General features: G+C 38.0%; 1 protein-coding gene across 1 annotated transcript in view; it reads left to right on the top strand.

The window, feature by feature from the left end:
- The window catches only part of ATP8A2 (ATPase phospholipid transporting 8A2), a 654052-nt gene that overhangs the window by 206308 nt on the left and 425241 nt on the right, over nt 1-22503 (top strand). The window contains exon 24 of the mRNA XM_017537537.2: nt 2432-2496. Coding sequence (XP_017393026.1) covers nt 2432-2496 — 65 coding nt within the window. The remainder of the gene's footprint in view (nt 1-2431; nt 2497-22503) is intronic.

The following is a 22503-nucleotide window of genomic DNA, read 5'->3' as shown; positions in this document are numbered from 1 at the left end:
ACCAAATGTGGATTGACACAGTTTAATTTGCTTTATTAGTTAAGCCACAATTAGCAGGGTTAAACTTCCATGGTCTGTCTAGTGCGAGTGCGCCGAGTGATAATTCTCTAAGCAAAATCTCATTTCAGTATCCAAACTAAAAACAACAACAAAAAAACCCTTAACTTGTTTCTTCTCAGAAGCCTTTAGTTTGTACATTTAAATTCATGAATGTGTCAGTAGTGTTTTTTTTTTTTTTTTTTTTTTTCCCTCCCCGCTGCCATGGCTAGAAAAAAAAAAGACTTGAGTTTTTCCATAATATCTTTGTGTAGCTTCAGTTGTCAAATGGCATTTTGCTTGAATTAAAAAATATAAAATAAAGCAGCAAGTTGAGGGCCTAAAAATTACAGCCAGCTTCTGCAGCTGTTGTTCAAATAAAAAACTACCAGTAAATCCTTTTGCATTAGTTACACTGAATTTGTAACAGTCTACATTGCATGAAGTTGCTGGAAGTCTCTGGGGATGAAGAAAGAGTAAATCTGACATAGAGGGAAATGATGAAAGTTGCAATATCCCCTTTGCAAGCGAAAAGAAAATGTAGACCTCCCCTTTGGACCTAATCTAACAACTTGTAGGAAAGAAGAATGCATTTGTAAAATTTTAAAGGGAAACAAAGAGTTTGATTATTCTAGTCCTACCAGGCAGAGTTTTTAATGGCATTTTGAAAGGGTCTCACTTTTATCCATCACTGTTGTTAAAATAAAGACTTGAACTAGTTTGTAGTGTGTAAATGTATAGAAAATTGCTTCTTGTTTCCCCTCCTTTTTTTTTTTTTTTTTTTAAGAGATTTAACAGGTATTTGCCCATGTGGTATTGTGATTTAAAATTATTGTTTGTTTTAGTTTTAAAAACAATATGTGTTTAACAAGAGAAGTAATCTGATTCCCTTGAGATAACTATTGTTAACAGCCTTGACTATGTCTTTTTTATATTGCTTTAAAAAATTAACATTTGGATGAAAAGCCATAATCTTAAAGATGTGATCTCTGAGGTGCTTTACAAAATACTCTACATGACACTCCTTAGGAAGGATGTACTTTCTGAAATAAACAAAAATTTTTTGTTTCCTTTAACCTCTTTGTTCCCCCAAAACCCACCACAACATGGTTTTTCTTGGTCTTAATTTTTGTCTATCTTGAATTTCATTTTGTGCCTGTTATGAGGATTTTCTTAGGGATAAAAAGAGAACCTGCTGAGTAGGACTGAGCACATAAATGCAGCAGTTCTGATCCTTGTCCCTCAGTTAAATGCCGTCTTCTTTTCCAGCCACATGTAGCCTCTGTGGGAAGGATGTCTTCTTCTCTGTCCTGTGAGGAGGATCCTGGCTCCCGCTGGCTATGGGAACAGTACTGGACAAGCCTTTCCTTGAGATTGTCACCTGCTTGTTTGAAGACTGATGATTGATTTCCCTTTTCTATAGTCATTAATCCATTATCTTAAGATGCTGTGACAAAACTAATTGTGAGGGCCGATTTTCTGCGGGGAAGGATTTTTTGTTTTGCGTTTTCTCAATGAGAAAGATTGAGTTCTGGGTTGGTGGAAAGCACAAGTCGTCGCTAACCCCCCAATGCACTGAGAGAATGGCAGGGTGATCTGAGAGACAGACCAGTGCCCTGGTGGACACCTCTAGTCTTGGAGTTGCTAGATCCGTCTCCCCTCCACAGAGGGTGTGGATTGGAGGGGAGGCATCCCAAGAGGCGCTCAGCTTGGTCCATGAGTGCTCACCCAGGGCAAAATTTGAGTAAGAAAGACCTCAGGGCTTCCTAGAAAGTATGTTCTCTGCTGGGAGGGAAAGCAAAAAAGAATGTCTTGCTTAACCTATAGAGATAACTGTACTGGAAAATGAAAAGAAATTGTTGATAAAAACTAGGAGTACTTTTGTTCCAAATAAGCCTTAAAAAAATTTTTTTTTGAAATGTAGATTAATTTTTCACAGGAAAGTGACTCCCTCAGTATATTCTTTTGAAACTTGTTGTGAGAAGCAGCTACTGTTGTAAAGGAAGGGAGGGAGCTGGCTATCCCAGTGGGCATGTGTGTGCTGATTTAGGGGCACCATTGGGTCCGCTGCCTTCCTAAAGTGTTCACTGTTACTTTAGACAATCCAAGGCTTATCTTACTGTTATACAAGGATAACAGAGATCAAGAAAAATCCACAGAAAATTGGAAAGTATTTATTTTAGCCTTTAGTTATAAAGACATTCCCAACTGGTTTTATCCAGTCTGTCTACAAGAATCAAAATCAATTTAAGTTACTTTTCCTCCCCATCACTCTTACCCTATTCCTCTGTGTGAGCCAGTAGGCTTAAAGTGGCAGATATAATCAAGGAGATTGAATTTAAGGAGCTCACAGAAGGAAAGAGAAATTCACATGTTGTCTTTTCCTCCACTTCAGGGTATTCCTGCCGATTGGTATCTCAGAATATGGCCCTTATCCTATTGAAGGAGGACTCTTTGGATGTAAGTAGCTTTTCGAAGCTGTATTTTCTAGAACTGTATTAAACTCTTTGTTTCTACTATCATTGATAACTAGGGATCATGTTTTGCTAAAAAACAATTATGAAACAACTGTGTTTATTTTCTGTTCATATTAATATTTATGAAGGGATGTTAGAAAGCCTTATCTTTAAACATCAAAACAGTAAGCTTAGAATATTGCCTCATCATAATACTTTTATTCATCTAGAATTGTACATTTAAAATGGGATAGTTTCAGTCTTGTTTAGCTTTAATCATTAAATGTGAAATATTAATGAAACCTGTTATGACCTACATTACATAGTGATGGTTAACTTCACTGTAAGTTACTATGGAGACATGCATGATTTTCTTTCTAGCACAAACGTTAGAATAAAGCTAATATTTAAGTGTTAAGTGTTGTTTAAATTTATATAGTAAGGCCAGGTGCAGTGGCTCATGCCTATACTCCCAGCATTTTGGGAGGCAGAGGCAGAAGGATCGCTTGAGCCCAGGAGTTTGAGGCCAGCCTAAGCAACATAGTGATACTCCATCTCTACAAAAATTGGAAAATGGGCCAGGCATGGTGGTGTATGCCTGTAGTCCCAGCTACTTGGGAGGCTGAGGCTGGAGAATTGATTGAGCTTGGGATGTGGATGCTGCACTGAGCTGTGATCATACTATTGCTTTCCAACCTCGGTGACAGAGTGAGACTCTGTCTTGAAATGATAAAAATAATAATTCATTTATATATTAATAGGATACATATACACTTAATTCTCTGATGTCTCAGTGCTGCCACATGAACCCACCCCATCATGGCATAAAAGCCACCGAAGGGACCAGCAGTGTGAGCTGATTTGAGGGTTACCAGTAACCTGTGAAGTGGTTTGATATGAAAATATAAGCTGAGCAATGAGATTCCATTTGTCAGAGCTTTAAGCAACGGTGTTGTTACTGGCAGGCACCCATAGCACCCTTCCATGCAGTATATTTAACATTTATATTTAGCCAATGCCGGGGCAGTTGGCACAGCTAATTACACTTTTAAAGGGAGGCAATAAAGTAGAGAGGCTTCTATACTTAATTTCCCTCCCCTCTGCCATGCCTAGAACACAACCACAGTGTCTATACTTGAGGCTCCCTTTTTTCTGATGATTTTCTGATTCAAAGGTATCTACAACTTGAAAAAAGCCTCTTTTTTTCTGGCAGTAACTCAGAAGTGAGTCTCAGTTTTCCCCTTATATCAGATGTTCTCTGGAGTCTAAGAGATGGACTTTTAACTCTATGTACACATAAAACTTGCAGCACACATTGAGACTTCTGGTTTACCTAGACCAAAGAGTGGTTTGTGATGCCAAACTGAGAAGGTTTTATGGATGTGTACCTGACTTGCCTTGGTTTAACCTCCTAAGAATGATTCTTCCATAACCACTTTTGAACTTCATCTTTTAATATAATTACTTTAATGTATTCAGTATCTACTGAGCAGAGGTGCACTTTGTATGTACGTTTTTGTTCATTATTCAAAAGGGCACTCCATATTTCAGACTAGTGTCTACCGAGGAAGTTCCCCTCCTTCGTTGCCTTCTCCTTCCACTCATTCTTTATTTGGGTTAAAGCCATTCCTATTCTCATTAAAATTGCATTTGGTGGTGGTGAGGGGGATAAAAGCAGCATCCTAGGGCAATAAATTAGATAATACAGCAGAGCTCTGGTGGAGCTCCCAAGTTGAGCTTTTAAGGTCTCAGGGCTCAGATGATGATGCAGACAAGAAAGGCACACAGAAAATGGCCCAACAATTAGAAGCATTTGGCCTGGCTTCTCTCTATTTCATTTATCATATAAGTGTGAGGGGACAAGGGGCTTACCTCAAACATCCAGACCTGGCCCCAATCACTTTCAGCAGACCAGTAAGTATGGCCAGGTTCAGACTCCAAATATTGCAAACAATTAGGATATATCTCTGTGTTTTGAGTTTTTCATGTGCTGCAAAAATAACTTCTAAGCTCCATAATATAGATGAGATCAGTGGTCTTTGAAACAAAGGAGGTGATAGTGTACACCCCAGGGGAACACTAGATGATAAAATGCAGAGAAAAAGTTGTGATTTCCATTTTTTTCAGTCAAAAAAAGTATTGCAAGATTAGCTTTATTGATAATACATAAGGATTGCCACTGGTACCTCCCATTTTTTTTCCTGGCACACTGACCAGATATCGGTTTAAGAGGAATGGGTAGGAGGATAGAGGTGTGGCATTTCAAGTGAGAAAGGTTGTTACTGGGACTCTCACTTTTTTGTTTACTTTTAGCCAATTGTGAAATACTGTCATTCATGTGTACTGACTAAATGGACTTGTGTACTAGAGTTAGTTTTCATTAAAATGACTCTCACAGATGCTAACTTAACAGAATTCTAGTTTTTAAAAAAAGTGAATTGAGGATAACAATATTGTGGGCAGAAGCTGCAATGATTTGGCTTTGCTCAATGTGTGTGCCACTTCTAGCTCTTCTCAGCTACTTGATAGTTAAGACAGTTATCTGATTTGACAGATTAAGCAAGTTTCAAAATTATTCACAAGATTATTATCATTAAGCATGAAAATGTATATGATATCTTGAAATATTAGCTGTGGTAATATGAAATTGTAGGAATTAATGAGACTTTAAAAACTAAGAATCTTGAGTAAGAGAATAAAAATCTAGAACTTTACCAGCAGTTTATTTTTTTAAGAATGTTGTAGTCTAATCATTTACTCTAAAATTTCACAAAATCTACTGCAAAGTATCAATGATAAATGTCTTTGGTATTTATTAGTAAAGGACAAAAAGTGCCGAGCCACTTGGAGAGCATTTGGTTTTCCTGCTGCAATAATATAGAGAACACAGTGTAGCAATAATTCAGTTGAATATGGGTGGAAGACCTATACAAAACCTTGCAAGGGTGTGTGTGTGTGTGTGTGTGTGTGTGTGTGTGTGTTTCTTTGAATTTTTTATGTGTATAGGTTATTGGAAAACAGGTGGTATTTGGTTGCATAAGTTCTTTAGTGGTGACTTGTGAGATTTTGGTGCACCCATCACCTGAGCAGTATACACTGCACACAGTTTGTAGTCTTTTATCCCTCACCTCCTTCCCACCCTTTCCCCAAGTCCCCAAAGTCCATTGTGTTATTCTTATGCCTTTGCATCCTCATAGCTTAGCTCCCACTTATGAGTGAGCACATACAATATTTGGTTTTCCATTCCTGAGTTACTTCACTTAGAATAATAGTCTCCAATCTCATCCAGGTCACTGTGGGAATGTAAACTATTACAACCACTATGGAAAAAGGTGTAGAGGGTCCTTGAAGAACTAAAAGTAGAACTGACATTTGATCCAGGAATCCCAGTGCTGGGTATCTACCCAGAGGAAAAGAAGTCATACAAAAAAGATACTTGCACACACATGTTTATAGCAACACAATCCACAGTTACAAAAATGTGGAACCAACCCAAATGTCCATCAAACAACGAGTAGGTAAAGAAACTGTGCTTTATATATGTGATGGAATACTACTCTGCCATAAAAAGGAATTAATTACTGGCACTTGCCAAGGTTTCTAATAAACAAGTAATTGAACAAATTGTGAAATAGAAGACATTTACTACATATTTGGATAAAAGTGTGGCTGTTTCTAACGTGTTTCAACTTCTGGAATAAGCAAAAGGTTATTGTTTTTGAGGAACCACCAAAAGAAAGATATACTGGCAAAGATGTGTTTGCTCAGAGCAAAGCATTAATTCTTTAACACAGAAGTTTCATGAAATAAGTATGGACAATCACGGATGGAAAGGCTACTGAGGACTGAAAATGGAAACAAATAAAATTCATTAATGATGCCTGTGGCAGAAACTACATTTCCCAGCATCCCTGTGGATGGATGTGTCCATGGGATTAAATTCTCATTGGTGGAATGTGAGCAGAAGTGAGGTACTAGAAGGAAATCTCTTGCCCTGGTTCCTCAGCTCTTTCCATTTTGCTGGCTGGAAATGGTATAAGGCTGGAGCTACTTTGGGGACTGTTGATTGGGCACATCAGAGTTGCTCCCCTAGATTAGGCCCCTGGATGACTTTGGGAAACAGAATCTGCAGATTCCCTCTGGAATATTTTTCTGAGAAAAGGTTATATAGTTTGAACTGTTGCATAGGGGGTAGTCTCTTTGTTTATCCTTACCCTACTAATAGTACAGAACCTAATATTGAACGTAGGGTCAATACAGGCTCTCCCGGCATCAGACAGTGCAGGGCTGTCCTCAGAGAGTGAGTAGGAGGGTCTGATGCTGCTGGCAAAGGAGAGCTAATGGGATTTGAAGGTCAAGTGATTTGGATTCATTCAGACCAATACATGTGTCCTCATTCAGGTTCTTAAGGTCCCACTCTTTCCCATCAGGGCCCTAACTTCCATGGAAGAGGCCTGATTAGTCTATGACTGCAACATTCATTGAATTCTACAACCCACAGAATTAGCTTTTCAGGCTGCATATGTCGGGCTGCTATGAGAGAAGTTCTCTTAGTCTGTCATAGAGACGCTCTTGTCTTCTGACTTTGTCTTGACCTCTGATTTTGTAATTCTCATTCTTTAAGCTTCCCAGTGCAGTGAGAAGTGGCTGACCTATCCTTAATCTTGTATTTTTTCTGCCCTAATGGTATATTTCAACAACTGCACGACCTGCCACAGACTTGGCTTTAATAGACAGTTCTTACAAATCAATCACAGGTAATGATTTTAAATCAACTCTATTGAGATATAGTTTATATACATACAATTAAATGTACCCATTTTAAGTGTACATGATGATGTGTTTCTACAAATGTATATATGCATGTAATTACCACTCAATTTAAAATAATGAGCATTTTCATGATCTCAGAAAGTTCCAGTGCTCCATATCCCCAGGCAACCACAGACCTTCTTTCTAACACAGTGGATTAATTGTGCTTGCTTAGAATTTCATATGAAGGCTCTCTTTTTTGTCTGGCTTCTTTCATTCAACACAATTATTTTGATATTCATCCATATTGCTGTGTTTATCATCCGTTCATTCCTGTTTTTTTCTGGGTATTTCATTTTATGGATATTCCACAATTTGTTTATTCATTCACCTGTTACAGGACATTTTAATTATTTTCAGTTTGAGGTTGTTATGAATAAAGCTGCTATGAGAGTTTTTTTGTATAAGTTTTGGTGGACATCTGTTTTTGTTTCTCCTGGGTAAATACCTAGGAGTAAAATTCTTAGGTTAGAGGGAAGACACATGTTTAGCTTTATAAGAAATTGCCACATAATTTCCATTTTACACTCCCACTAGTACTATTTGAGAGTTCTCATGTTTGCATATCTTCACCAGCATTTGGTATTGTCAGCATTTTAATTTTAGTCTTCTAGTGTGTATTATTGATAATATCTCATGAGACTTTAAGTTATATTTACCTGATGACTAATCATGCTGATTTTCTTGTGCTTATTGGTCATTTAAAAATCTTCATTTGTTGAAGTCTCTGTCAAACTTTTGCCCATTTTAAAAATTGGGTTTTATGCTATTAAAAACACTGAATTCTAAGAGTTTTAAAAAATATTATTTTGATGTAAACCCTGTTTCATAGATGTCTTGTGGCAAATTTTTTTTTAACTGGTCTTTGTCTTGCCTATCCATTTTCTTACCAGTGTCAGGGAAAATAGACCCTAGGGTGACCTCCAATACTTCCTGTCTCTTGGTGTCCACACCTTTGCCTAATTCCCTTCCCTTGAGTGTGTGTGGAACCTGTGACTTAATTTTAACCAGTAGAATATGGCAAAGATAATGGAATGTCACTCCCTTGCATGATATGAGTCCATCTTAGCAGACTGGAGTGACAGACTTTTCTCCATTGATGGCTTTAATAAGTAAGTTGCTGTGTTGTGAGAAGGGCTATGCAGAGGGCCATGTGGGAAGAAATTGCAGACAGCCTCTAGGAATTGAGCGTGGCTAAGTACAGCCAGCAAGAAAATGGAGACCTCAGTCTGACAATCACAAGGAGGTGAATCCTGCCAACAACTGGTCAGGTCTTCAAGTGAGAACCCAACTTGGCCAAAACCTTGATTACAGCCTCATGAGGTCCTGAGCAGCAGATTTAGCTAAGCCGTGCATGGATTTCCTATCAGAAATTGAGATATATATATGTGTGTGGTGTTCTATGTTGCTAAATTTGTGTTATGTTTCCTAACAGTAGAAAAGTAGTATAAACATCCTTTGAAGAGCAGAGTTTTTTTTTTTTTATTTTGTTGAAGTCCAAATTTCTTTTTCATTTTCTTCTTCTTTTCCTATGATTAGAGCTTTGGTGCTTTAATAAATATGTAATTACTCTAAGACTTGGAAGAGTACGTCCTGTATTTTCTTCCAGGAGTTTTATAGTTTTAGCTTTTAAGTTTAAGTCTGTGATCCATTATCGTGCATGGTATGAGGTAAGGATTGAGTTCCAGTGTATATCCCATATTGATATCTAGTGTTTCCAGCATCATTTGTGAAAAATATTATTATTTCCTCATTGAAATACCCGTATTTTTGTTAGAAATTGATTGAGCATATTTGCGACTCTTTTCCTCAACCCTCTAGTTTATTCCATTTGTGTATGCATTCCTCTTTGTGCCCAATTCCACATTGCCTTCAGCATGATAGCATTATAACAAGTCTCGAGATTCTCTAACTCTATTTTTTTTTTAAGATTGCTTTTGTCATTCCAGGACCTTTGCACTTCTGTATACATTTTAGAATCAGGCTATAAATTCTTCCAGAAAGCCTGTTGGAATTTTTATGGAGATTTCCCCCAAATTTATTTATGGATTTTATGGAATTTGACCTTTTAATGGGATTGATATTTGCATCCTATGAATGTGGGATATCTCTCATTTACTTAGGTCTTTTAAAATTACTCTCAGCAGTATTTTGTAGTTTTCAGTGTACAGGATTTGCACATGTTAAATTTATTTCTGGTTGTAATAGTTCCTTTTGATTCTTCCATTTCTCTTCATTATATTTATGCATTCCCTTGAATCCTTCAATATTGTTATGATAGCTCATTTAAATTCCTCCTCTGCCAATTCCACTTCTTTGTCATTTATGGATCTGCTTCTATTTGCTTACTTCTTCTGTTTGTTATAGGTCACATTTTTCTGTTATTTCACATGTCTAGTAATTTTTTTTATTGCATTTTAGGTTTTGGGGTACATGTGAAGAACATGCAAGATTGTTGCATAGGTACACACATGGCAGTGTGATTTGCTGCCTTCCTCCCCTTCACCTATATCTGGCATTTCTCCCCATGCTATCTCTTCCTAACTCCCCACCCCCTGCTGTCCCTCCCCTATTTCCCCCAAGCAGACCCCAGTGTGTGATGCTCCCCTCCCTGTGTCCATGTGTTCTCATTGTTCAGCACCCGCCTATGAGTGAGAACATGCAGTGTTTGATTTTCTGTTCTTGTGTCAGTTTGCTGAGAATGATGGTTTCCAGCTTCATCTATGTCCCTGCAAAGGACACAAACTCATCGTTTTTGATGGCTGCATAATATTCCATGGTGTATATGTGCCACATTTTCCCTCTCCAGTCTATTGTTGATGGGCACTTGGGTTGGTTCCAGGTCTTTGCTATTGTAAACTGTGCTGCAATGAACATTCGTGTGCATGTGTCCTTATAGTAGAACGATTTGTAATCCTTTGGAGATATACCCAGTAATGGGATTGCTGGGTCAAATGGAGTTTCTATGTCTAGGTCTTTGAGGAATTGCCTGTTGCTGGAGGTGTAAATTAGTTCAACCATTGTGGCATTTTTTTTTTATTGTATAGTGGTTATTGTTAATATTTTGTGGCTAAAATTCTGTTGTTTTCTTTTAAAGACTATTGCGTTTTGGCAAGTAGTTACTTGTGAGTTTATAGTAGCCTTTACTCTACAACTACTGCAGCTGCCCTGCCAAGTTACAACCCATTGGCACTGCTGCCGAAGACCCAAGGTGCTCACTATAGTTTTTCCACTGTGAATGGTTGGAACTTAAATACTTCCAATCACGTGTGAGCCCTGGGATGTTTTTTGAAACTTACAGCACTAATAGTTATATATATATGAAAAAGCATATGTAACTGTTTTAGGGGTTTTTTTCCCCCCAAATCTCAAGTTATATTCCTGTATATGTGCACAAATTAGCATTTGCTTAAATACCCAAGGGTATTTTACAGATGCTCGAGTTCTTTTTCTGTGCGGTTCCTTCTCTCCCACATGCTGCTCTGCAGCTCCTAGCCACCCAGCATTATCTGTCTCCTCATAACAGTCAGAACACCATCCTCTGGGTTCCTCTTCCCTGAATCACAATTTGGAAAGTACCTCCAGCCAGAAAGCTTCAGCTGTCATTGACTCACCTCATGAACTTCTCTTCTTCTGAAGATAGTCATCCTGTGTTGCCTGTTATCCAGTGTCTGAAACAGTGTGTTTCATACACTTTCCCAGTTTTCTGGCTGTTTACAAGTCTCGTATATTAGTTACTTTATCACGCCTAGCGGCAGAATGTGAGTAATCTACTGTGCCTCTGTCTTTGATAAATATTAATTTCCAGTTTAAAGACCTGTAGCACTTGGGTTTCTCTTTTGCAGTAATTTGCTGTCCCTAGATGTATGTGGCCAGTTATCTCTGATTTTGAGAACTCCAGGGAAACTTAGCTAGATCAGTAGAAAAGAATACCAGAATATCACACCTGTTTTCACCTCTGGGTTCCAGAGCAGAGGCAGGATGATGACTGCAAAGGCAAAGAAAGCAGATCATAAATGATCATTTCAGTAGCTGTTTTGGTCCTCTTGCCATGGACAGCTAATATCTTTTTTCCACTGATGATTAGGTCATCAGTGCCTTCAAACCCAAGCAAAAGATATGATTCATGCCAGTTTTTCACCTTTGGAATATTTCTTAGAACTACTTCCGATACCAATTATAGGAACAGTTAGAATTCCATGCAGGAAATGGTGACTGTCAAGTTCTGCTCAGGAGATAAAAACCACATCTGGTATCTGAACAGAGTGGTTTCACTGTTAAGAATTGTTAATTAAGTATAGAGTTTACTAACTAGGTAACTAAAAGTACAGTAAGAAAGCTCTAGGGCAGGCATTGGCAAAGTACAACCTTCACGAGAAATCTGACCCAACATCTCTTTCTGCAAATAAAGTTTCATTGAACACAGATATCCCCAAGGCTACGTTGAAGAAGTGATTGTCAAGGGAATTACAAGCAGACAGGAGGCAAACAAGAAGGAGCACATTTCTTTCTTTGCCTCCAGACTTGGAGTCTCTTGTTCCCTCTCTGCCTGTCTCCCTGCTGGCAGGACCTAGCAGGAAGCCACCTGCAAGTGAGAAGTATGGTTGGTAGAGTTCCCAGTCCAGTAGCACGGACTGAACACAGAAGGGAGGGTGGACACTGAGAGATGTTAACAGCTGGCACAGAAACTAATTTCAAGTATAAAGACTTAAAATAGGAAGTTAGGTGCTTGTGAAATTATTGGGAAAGCGGAAGGAGTGGAAGTCAGCAAGCCCTAGAGAGGCTTCAGGTTCATGCCCCTGCTGCTTTGTTCCTGGAGTCAGAGCACTATTGCTGCTGCTCAGGAGACCTCAGGGAGCCACTGCCAATGTCCCAGCATCCTTACACCTATGAAGCCAGGTCGAGATAGTAGAATGTGGTCTCTGCATGCTCTGTCTCTTCTCTGTCTTCCCAATCTTAAGCAAATGCACCTTGTTGATGGAATTCACCCAGAGTCCTGGTAATAGAGGAGTCTAAGAAACAGGACTTTAAGCCTTCCAGTCCCTGTAACACAGGGAAAAACATGGAAGAAGATGGAAACAAATACTGAAGCCAGCAAATAATATGTGACACTGGCTCACCTGTAGGCAGGAAGTGGGCATCAGGAAGACACAGGATACTACAAGATTGCATGGATGTCGTCGATTCCACAAAAGTCAGACCTTTAACATTCAGTTGAGTCGTTACAGTACTTTGCAATGACAGGTAGAGTGACCTTGAACATCTCGTGGACCACACAGAAGTTGACTATTTGGTTTCTGTTGTTATTCTCATGACAAAGAACAGTTGTCCAGGTTAAAGGTGAAGAAGGAGGGCATAAGGGTCAAGAGAACATCTGGAGCACTGACAGGGTGAAACTCCTGCTCTCTATGCTTAGAAAAGTCTTTGCCCCATGGTAAATTCTCATAGTAAGTCATAGTTAACTATTTTCAAATTTTCTTTTACAACAGTCCAGTTTCCAATTTGATCTCTCTGATGACAGTTGGTTTGTGATAAGCTATCTAAAATATGTTTACAAGGTGTCAGCCCATGAACACATGTATAATATGCACAGGTATAATTTCATCATTTGTTCCTTCAAGATGAATATGATGTTTTCATGTGAGATATGATGAAGGCTTTTTTGGGCATAGAGTGACAACTTTGAAAAGATATGTTTAGAAATGCTTGTATTGTTTGCTTTGTTGTTTGTTTTGTTTTTTGAGACGGAGTCTCATTCTGTCGCCCAGGCTGGCGTGATCTCAGCTCACTGCAACTTGCTCTGCCTCCTGGGTTCACATGATTCTCCCGCCTCAGCCTCCAGAGTCGGTGGGAATACAGGTGCACTAGAGGCGCATGCCACCGTGCCTGGCTAATTTTTGTGTTTTTAGTAGAGACAGGGTTTCACCATGTTGGCCAGGCTGGTCTCGAACCGAACTCAAGTGATCCACCCGCCTCTGCCAACCAAAGTGCTGGGATTACAAGTGTGAGCCACTATGCCCACCCAGAAATGCTTGTATTATTAACTTGATTTTTATTACACAAAACGTGGGTCACATATTTTAACCAGAATACTAAGCAGCCTCTCCAGTAACAAAAGCTCATGTCCATTAAGTGCTTTTCCATGAGTGCCTAGCACTTGATATGAATTACCTCTCTTAACGCTCTTAGCAACTCTGTAAGGTCATGAAATGTTCTGTTTTCAAGGTTATTGCTAAAATTTTTGATAGAAAACCTCTAATTTTTTCCTACTATCCTGCTAAAAAATTCTTGATACTGTTGCCTATGTGGCAAGATCACTTTGTAATTAAAATCGCTTATCAACTTTTTTGTGTGTTAAGGTACTAAGATTGTGGTATACTAGAAATGTTGCTTGAGCAATTTTTTTCTGATTTATTTTTAGGCATATTCAACTAACAATTCTTTTACTCCTTTGAAGGCACTTGCATTTAAAGGTCAGGGAGACTATTAGAAAACATTTGTTCTTAGGGTGCAGTAGTAAGTGTTATCAAGGAATGTCAGCAGGATGAGGAAACATGGCTGGTGGGGAGGGGAGAAGCTGCTGTGTTGTGTAGGTGGTTAAAGAAATGCTCTCTAATGACCTGACTTTGGAACTGACTTGCAGGGAGGGAGCCATGGGGTGGTCTGCATAGAAGACGGCACCTCCCACTTTGCCTGGAGCAGTCTCAGTTTGCATTTGCTTTCCTGGCATACTTTTAAGACTCCCCCTTTTTACTCTCCAAAGTGCCTTGGTTTAGAGGGTAAAATTATATGATCACCCTGTATCTGGAGGAATTGTGTGTCAGGCAGATGGTCCAGCAAATGCAAAGGCCAATGGCCCCCCACTGCATTTGAGCCGTGTGTGGCTGGAGGGGAGAGTGGCAGAGGGAGCCAGAGAAATAGCATGGACTTACCTTGCAGCTGTCTAGGGCATTGTTAGGACATTCCGAGGGAAATGGGTGTCATTGGTGGAATCAGAGAAGAGTGACATTATTTGATTTACCTTTTAAAAGGGTATCTTCTTTGTGGCTGTGTGTTTGACTTCTCTAGGTCCCTCATGAAATGGTCTTATTGTTCTTTGACATAATAATTAATACTCTACCATTATAAAGAGTCTTGTCCAGGCATGATGGTTCATGCCTGTAATCCTAGCACTTTGGGAGGCCAGAGTAGGTGGATTGCTTGAGCCCAGTAGTTCAAGACCAGCTTGGGCAACATGGCGAAACCTTGTTATCTACAGAAAATAACAAAAAAAATTTAGGCAGGTGTGGTGGTACATGTCTGTAGTCCCAGCTTAAAAAAAAAAAAAGCAAAAAAAACCAACAACGGTATGGCTGCTGGAGTAAGCAGAGACAGAAGCTGAAGGGAGACAAAGGCAGGGAGACAGGAGCCCAGCTACTAGCTGGGGGTGCTGATCCAGGCAAAAGATGATGGGGGTGTTGGAGTGAAGTTTGCGGTATTGGTGATGGGAGGTGGTGAGATTCTGGGCATATAGCATTTTGATAGTAAACCTGACAGAGTTTGCTGATGCATTGGCTGTGGGACAGAAGAAGGATAAGAACCGGGTTTGGATCTAAGCAATTGGAAGGATCCAGTTGCCATTTCTGAAATGAGGAAGACCATAGGAGGAGCAGGTATGGAAGGGGAATAAGGAATTTTTTGGGGGCATTTTAGGGTTGAGATAACTCTTAGATATCCTGAGGGCAGTTGAATATGTGTGTCTGGGAAATCAGAGAAAGGTCTAGTATGGAGAAAATACTTAGGAGTAGTTTGTGTAGTGTTTTCAACTCTGTGAGGCTGAATGAGGTCACAGGATTGATAAAAGATTGCGAAGTGGTCTCAAGAATTCAGTTAGAGGTGTGTGGGAGTGCTTCATTGTGTAAATGTTTGGGAGAGGAGAGGCAGCAAAGGAGATCAAGAAAATATGGCCACTGAAGTAAGCAGAGAAGCAAGAGAGGTTGGCATTTTGGAAACCAACTAGAACAAAGTCTTTCAAGAAGAAGGAAAGGAACTGCTGTATTAAATGCTGCTAATGGGTTCAGTGAAATGGAGTCTGAGAAATAATTATTGGATTTAGCCATGTGGAGATCATGGGTGACCTTGTCAGGAGCTGTCTGGGGCATTATGGAGATGAATGCTTGATTGGAGTGAGTTCAAGGAATTGGATGGAGAAGAAATGGAGAAAACAAAGGAAGTTTACAGTCAGTTTTGCTGAAACTTCTTGTAGGTCTTAGATTAGCATGGTAATTGATTTTCCTATCACGACGAGCAAATTAATGGGTAGCTTTATTCTTCTACAATGCATAGTAAACCATGATTTTTAAAATAATTCAACGAATAAAGTGCATATTCTTATTTTTAACATTTCCTCTCTTTAATTGAAAGTGGTGGATATTTGTTATTAATGGTCTTGAGATAATTATTTGAATCAATTAGAACTTTAAACTTAATGTACCAAACTCTTTATAATTTAAAATTATATTATAATATAATATTAATGGTCTTGAAATAATTATTTGAATCAATCAGAACTTTAATGTACCAAGCATTTTATAATCTAAGAAGCATACTTTTGTTTATGCTTTTCACAAAACAAAGGTCAGTAGTATTAGTATTCCTGTAGTCTGCTGGAGCTACCTAACAAATCATTCTTATCCAATGGGTGTGTTTCTGATAGTCCATGTTTGTGGAATCTAGCTTTTGGAAGGGGTGGAACTCAGAGGTATTTATCCCTCTTTTGTGCTGATGACACTCCTGAAAGCCCCAACTCATAGAGAGAAACAGGCATGCATCATCTGTCAGGGAGTCTGACAGCTCTTGACTTACCATTGTTGGCTTTCTAAGTGAAGAAAATCAGTAATTACATGGTGCATCATAAAGGTATATCATGAAAAATGTTTAATGTCAGCAGTGATGATGGTTCTTAGGCTGAGATAACAATCTACTTTGTTGTGACAATGGAGTCTCAGGGTATTGTAAGAGAAAAATTATTATATGAAAGGCTAACACCTGTCAAGTTCCTTCATCAGTGAACTTTATTCTGTGGTCAGGTTTCTGAGCATTGTTCTTCCTATATAAGGTAGCTTATGTAGACCTGGACATGTTTTATTTGGAGTGACTTCCATGATGTGTCTGAGACAGAACCTTTGATGTAGTTCACTTGATTAATGGGATTATAACCATCAAGCTTTGCTCTGAGGATAAGTTAGGTTTTTTGGCAATCTAATAGTTTTAAACCTCATTTGCCCCCATTTAAAATTACCCAATTCATTTAATGTTGAAAATATATATTAATGAGAAAAAAATATTCACTGGGTAGACTTCCGTTACCCAAGGAACTGGAATAAGTAGAAGGATATGGTTTATATCTATTTTTGGCTCTTTTTATTCACAAGTAATACAATGACCTTGTGTGTATGCAGTATATACACATATATGCCTGTGTGTATATATGTAGCCATTTTTTCAAAAATGCAGCTACACACAATGGGTAGTCTCAACCTAGTTTCTTCTCTTGTAGCTGAGATTGTACTTCTAGATCAACAAATATGTGGTTGTAGCGTGGCGTTAGAGAACTACATAGATAACATTGTGTATATTTCTGTGATTTATTTAACCCTTCTCTTACTTTTGAACATTGAGGTTGTTTCTAACCTTGAATGAATAGGAAAGGATCCCATTTTGTTTTCTGCTGTTAATTTTGTTAGAATAAATTCCTAGAAGTTCCCTAGGTCAAGAAAAATATACCTTTTTGGATGGAGGTGGTCTATATTCACACATACTTTACACACGTATATACATATAAATCCAAATACTCCTCCTTGCCCTCCGGTTAAGTTCTGCCAATTTAACTGTAATTTATTTGTTAGTGAGTGAAAAGAACGTACCACAGTTCTGTATGGGTAATTTAAATGTTGGAAATGTGGGTGTTTTCTCAGTGTTGATTTGTGGAATTAAAATCCTCTGAATTGAGATTGTATTTAATATGTTCTAAAGTTGAGGCTATAGTAGCAAAAATGATATCTTAATAGATGGCTGCATAGCTCATAACCCGAAACTCTGATGGGCTTTCCATTTACATAGCTCTCTCCTGCCTTTCCTATTTGGTGTGCCATAGGAGGTGAACCATGAAAGGCAGTAACTGTTGCTAACGCCGCTTCTGTTTGAATGATTATTTTCTTTTAAATTTTCCAGTCTTGATTGTAAGATTTAAGAACATGTTAAAGAATAATAATTCATCGGCAGATAAAAACTAAAGCCTACTCTATAAGTTGGAACATGGTTATTATTCCTTAGAGATTAGCTCTCTGCTCTGCTTTCAATAGGGAGGTTCTTGACTTATTAAATTACCACAGTCTCCTTCATCCAGCTGAACGGTTTAGTTCATCTGCTTAAATTTAAATTATAAGCCTACTGGAAAGTATTTTTGTCCAACTGAGCATATTCATTTGGACTTAACATTACCTTATTCAGGCACTTTTGCCCCATATTACCAGGAAATTGGATATAAAAATAGTGTGAAACAAAATGATTGCTATACTTAAACACACACACCCACATATACCCACACATTTTCTATAAAGGGTTAGTAAGAAGTGAAAATGTTTCTCTGTGCTATCCATTTTAATAGTTCCTAGTCACATGTGGTTATTTATCACTTGAAACATAACTAGTTTGGTTGAGGAACTGCCAATTTTAAGTAATTTAAATTTTAATAGCCACATGTGACTAGGGGCTACTGTACAAGGCAGCAGAGTGTAGATAATTTTCAAGGGTCCTCAACCCTCAGGCCACGGACCAGTACTGGTCCATGGGCTGTTAGGAACTGAGCTGCACAACAGGAGGTGAGTGGCAGGCAAGCTTGTATTATCACCTGAACTCTACCTCCTGTAGATCCGCGGTGGCATTAGATTCTCACAGGAATGCAAATCCTGTTGTGAACTGGGCATGTGAGGGATGTCGGTTACATGCTCCTTATGAAAATCTAACTAATGCCTGATGATCTGAGGTGGAACCGTTTCATCTTGAAACCATCCCCCTCAACCTGTATGTATTAAAATTGTCTTCCACAAAACCGGTCCCTGATGCCAAACGGTTGGGGACCACTGCCCTAGGACAAGTGCTGGCCAACCCTGGCCACTGCAACAAATCCAGCTCACCACTTGTTTTTATAAACAAAGTTTTATTGAAACATAGCCATGTACACTTACTGATGTACTGTCAAATGATCACTTTAATGTTACAGTGGCAGGGTTGAGTACAGATGCCCCTCGACTCAATGGTTTTATTTCTGGATAAACCCATTGTAAGTTATAAGTCGAAAATAACATAATACTCTAATAAATTGATTGTTAAGTAAAAAAAATCCTAAGTTGAGCCATCAAAGTCAGTGACCATTTGTAGTTGCAACACAAACCTCACGGCCCACAAATCCTATCATATTTACTATCTGGTTCTTTACCAAAAGTTTAGCAACCCCCTGCCCTGTGTAATCAGATGGAAATTGACCCAATTCCAGTTCCCTTGTCTGCTGTAGCTACATTTCTGAAAGTGTTTTTAAAAATGTTAACAAGCATTTTGGGAGAATTGGGATTTACACCTAATTTGAGAAGATGCAGAGTTATAAATAAATAGATTTCATCCACTACACTTTTTACACAATCTTTAATCCTCTTATTTTGTTATAAATCTTACAGAGGTTTATATAGAATATTTTGTTAACCAAATTTATTTGACCAGTGACTTTCTTTTTTGGTAACTCTTGTTATAAGGGACACAGACTTAGAAATGCTGCTTTTTAAAAATAGTGAATTTTTCTCTTAATAGATAATAGTAAAATAAGCATATGAGATTCCTCTGAGTAGGACAATGGAGAAATGCATTGAATTCGTCTATTTTGTGTTGCTATAAAGGAATGTCTGTGCTTGAGTAATTTGTAAGCCAGACAGGTTTATTTGGCTATGATTCTGCAGGCTATCCAAGAAGCATGGCACCAGCATCAACGCAGCTTTTGGTGAAGGCTTTTGTGCTGTGGAAAAGCCTGTAGAGAAGGTCAAAGAGGGAGCAGGTATGCAAAGACGGCCTGAACCTCTTTGCCACGATGAAGGCATCCCAGCTTTATAACAGCCCTGTCTCTCAGGAGCTAATCCATCCCCCAGAACCAATCCTGTGTTGTGTGAGCAAAAACTTACTCATTACCCCTAGAGGGGCAGCAAGCCATTCATGAGGGATCCAACCCCATAACCCAAACACTTCCCAGCACCTGCCACAGTGGGGAGCAAGTCTCCACATGAGATTTCGGGTGACAAACCATATCCAAACCATAGGTTGCATGTTTAATTCCTGGGTTTCCATTAAAGCAACAGATATTTGAACACTTGTAATAGGTCAGGCAGTTTGCCCAGGTTTTAGACATAGGTTTACATGACAGTATGTTCTCTACTCTCAAGTTTCTGTTTGTGCTGTTATAAATTTGAGCAGTCATCATTAAATCTCAGCTCTACATTTGATTTCTGTTTGTGACAGTTGCCACAAAGGAAATGTCTAAGGTGCTAAGAATATATAGTTAGAAAAATGGTTACAAATTTTTTTTTGTAAAGGACTACATAGTAAATATAGTCTTTGTGTGCCATTTGTTCTCGGTCTCACCTACACAATTCTCCTATTGTAATTAGAAAGCAGCTGCAGATGACACACAAAACACACATCATACAGACAAACATGTCAGTGTGACTCTGCCATACATACATGTATCTGTTCACATTTGCACACTTCTCAAGCACTTTCCAAAAATGACCATTCAAATAATAAAGTATTAACAGAATTTTAGAGAACTGATTTTCATTCAGCTCATGTTCTGTGAGCACTATGCCCTTGTCCAAGACCTTTAAAAGGTAAAAATCTTCTATTCTTGGACAATTAAAAACCTATACTTACAAATCAGGTGTCAAAGAGGAAATCACATTGGAAATTAGAAAATACTTAGAACTGAATGATTAAAAAATACTTTTGCATCAGATTCATAGGATATGAATATCCCAAAGAGGGAAATTTTGTAGCCTTACTGATAATATTATAAAATAAAAAAGACTTAAAATGAACAAGCTATACATATAATTTAAGATGTTAATAAAAGAGCAAGAGAAGATCAACAAAACCAATAGTAGATTCTTCAAAAAGACTAATGAGGTAGGCCATAAGCAAGTTGGTCCCAGAAAAAACAGCAGAAAGATAAAAATAAACAATTTTAGGATGAGAAAAGAGAAGTCACAGGTAGAGCGGTGAGTAGAATAACATGAGAATACAATGAAGAACTAATTTGAAGTCTAGATGGAATGGAAATTACCTAGGAAAAATCCATAACTTTCAAAATCCAGCTTGAAGAAATAGAAAATGTGAATAGATTTGCGACTATCAAAGGAGTGGCATCATTATGTACAATTTCTCTTAAAGAGAACACCAGAAACCCAGGTGATGCTTATAGTGTAGTTTTGTCAAGCATTAAAAGAACAAATGATTCCAATTTTATACAGAGTTTTCCAGAAAATAGAAAAACAGTCAACACTTTTCAGTGTAGTTTGATGCTAGTAAAACCTTTAAACTAAAACCAGGAGGGGCAGAATGTTAAAGGAAATTACAGGCCAATGCCAGTTGTGAACTAGACAAAAAAATTTTAATAAAAGTTTACAAAATAAAGAATGGGAAAAAATACATTATGATTAAATTGGACTTAATTCCAGGAGTGTAGCATACATTTTCTTTAGAAAAATCTATTTTTCCTATACTTCATGTCATTAACAGATAAAAGAAAAAACATATCTTTTTTATGTTCTGCAGATTTATTGAGATATAGTTAACATATAAAGATCACCTAGTTGAGGTGTATAATTCAAAAGTTTTTAGTATATTCAGATAGTTGTATAAAAATTACAGTAATCAATTTGGAACATTTTCATCACTGATGAGTTTGTACCACATTATTAATTTATTTTTATTTCAAAAGGCTTTTGGGGAGCAGGTGGTGTTTGGTTACATGAATAAGTTATTCAGTGGTGATTTCAGAGATTTTGGTGCACCCATCACCCAAGCAGTGTACACTGTACTCAAGGCATAGTCTTTTATCCTCCACCCTCCTCCCACCCTTTGTCCCCCATCCCCAAAGTCCATTGTATCATTCTTATGCCTTTGTGTCCTCATAGCTTAGCTTCCATTTATGAGTGAGAACATACAATGTTTGGTTTTCCATTCCTGAGTTACTTCACTTAGACTAATGGTCTTTACATCCATATAGGTTGCCATTATTTCTTTCCTATGAGTGACTAGTATTCCATGGTGCATGTGTGTATAAACAAGTAAAGTGTGATATATATGTATATATATCACATAAATATACACATATATACAATTCCCATCAAAATGGGAATCACATAGATATGCGATATATATATCACACTTTATCCACTTGTTGATTGATGGGCATTTGGGCTGGTTCCATATTTTTGCAATTGTGAATTGTGTAGCTGAAAACATGCATGTGCAAGTATCTTTTCCAAATAATGACTTCTTTTCCTCTGGGCAGATACTCAGTAGGGGGATTGCTATATCAAATGGTAGATCTACTTTTAGTTCTTTAAGGAATCTCCACACTTTTTTGCATAGTTGTTGTACTAGTTTACATTCCCACCAGCAGTGGAAAGGTGTTATATTTTCACCGCATCCACACCAACATCTATTATTTTTTTTATTAAGGGCATTCTTGCAGAAGTAAGATGGTATTCCATTCTGGTTTTGATTTGCATTTCCCTGATCATTAGTGATGTTGTGCATTTTTTCATATGTTTGTTGGCTATTTGTATTTCTTCTTTTGAGAATTGTCTATTCATGTCCTTAGCCAACTTTTTGATGGGACCGTTGGTTTTTTTCTTGATTATTTGTTTGAGTTCCTTGCAGATTCTGGGTATTAGTCCTATATTGAATGTACAGATTTCAAAGATTTTCTCCCATTCTGTGGTGGTTGTTTCTTCTGCTCTGCAGAAGCTTTTTTGTTTAATTAAATCTCATCTGTTTATCTTTGTTTCTGTTGCATTTACTTTTGGATTCTTGGTTACGAAGTCTTTGCCTACAGGGGTTTTTCCAAAGTTTTTTATTCTTAAACTTTTTTTTTTTTTGGTCTCTTTTCCTC

This window comes from Cebus imitator, unplaced genomic scaffold (assembly GCF_001604975.1).
Source record: "Cebus imitator isolate Cc_AM_T3 unplaced genomic scaffold, Cebus_imitator-1.0 Scaffold103, whole genome shotgun sequence".
NCBI lineage: Eukaryota > Metazoa > Chordata > Mammalia > Primates > Cebidae > Cebus > Cebus imitator.
Note: the sequence above shows the minus strand (reverse complement) of the source record. Positions and strands in the feature narration are given on the sequence as shown.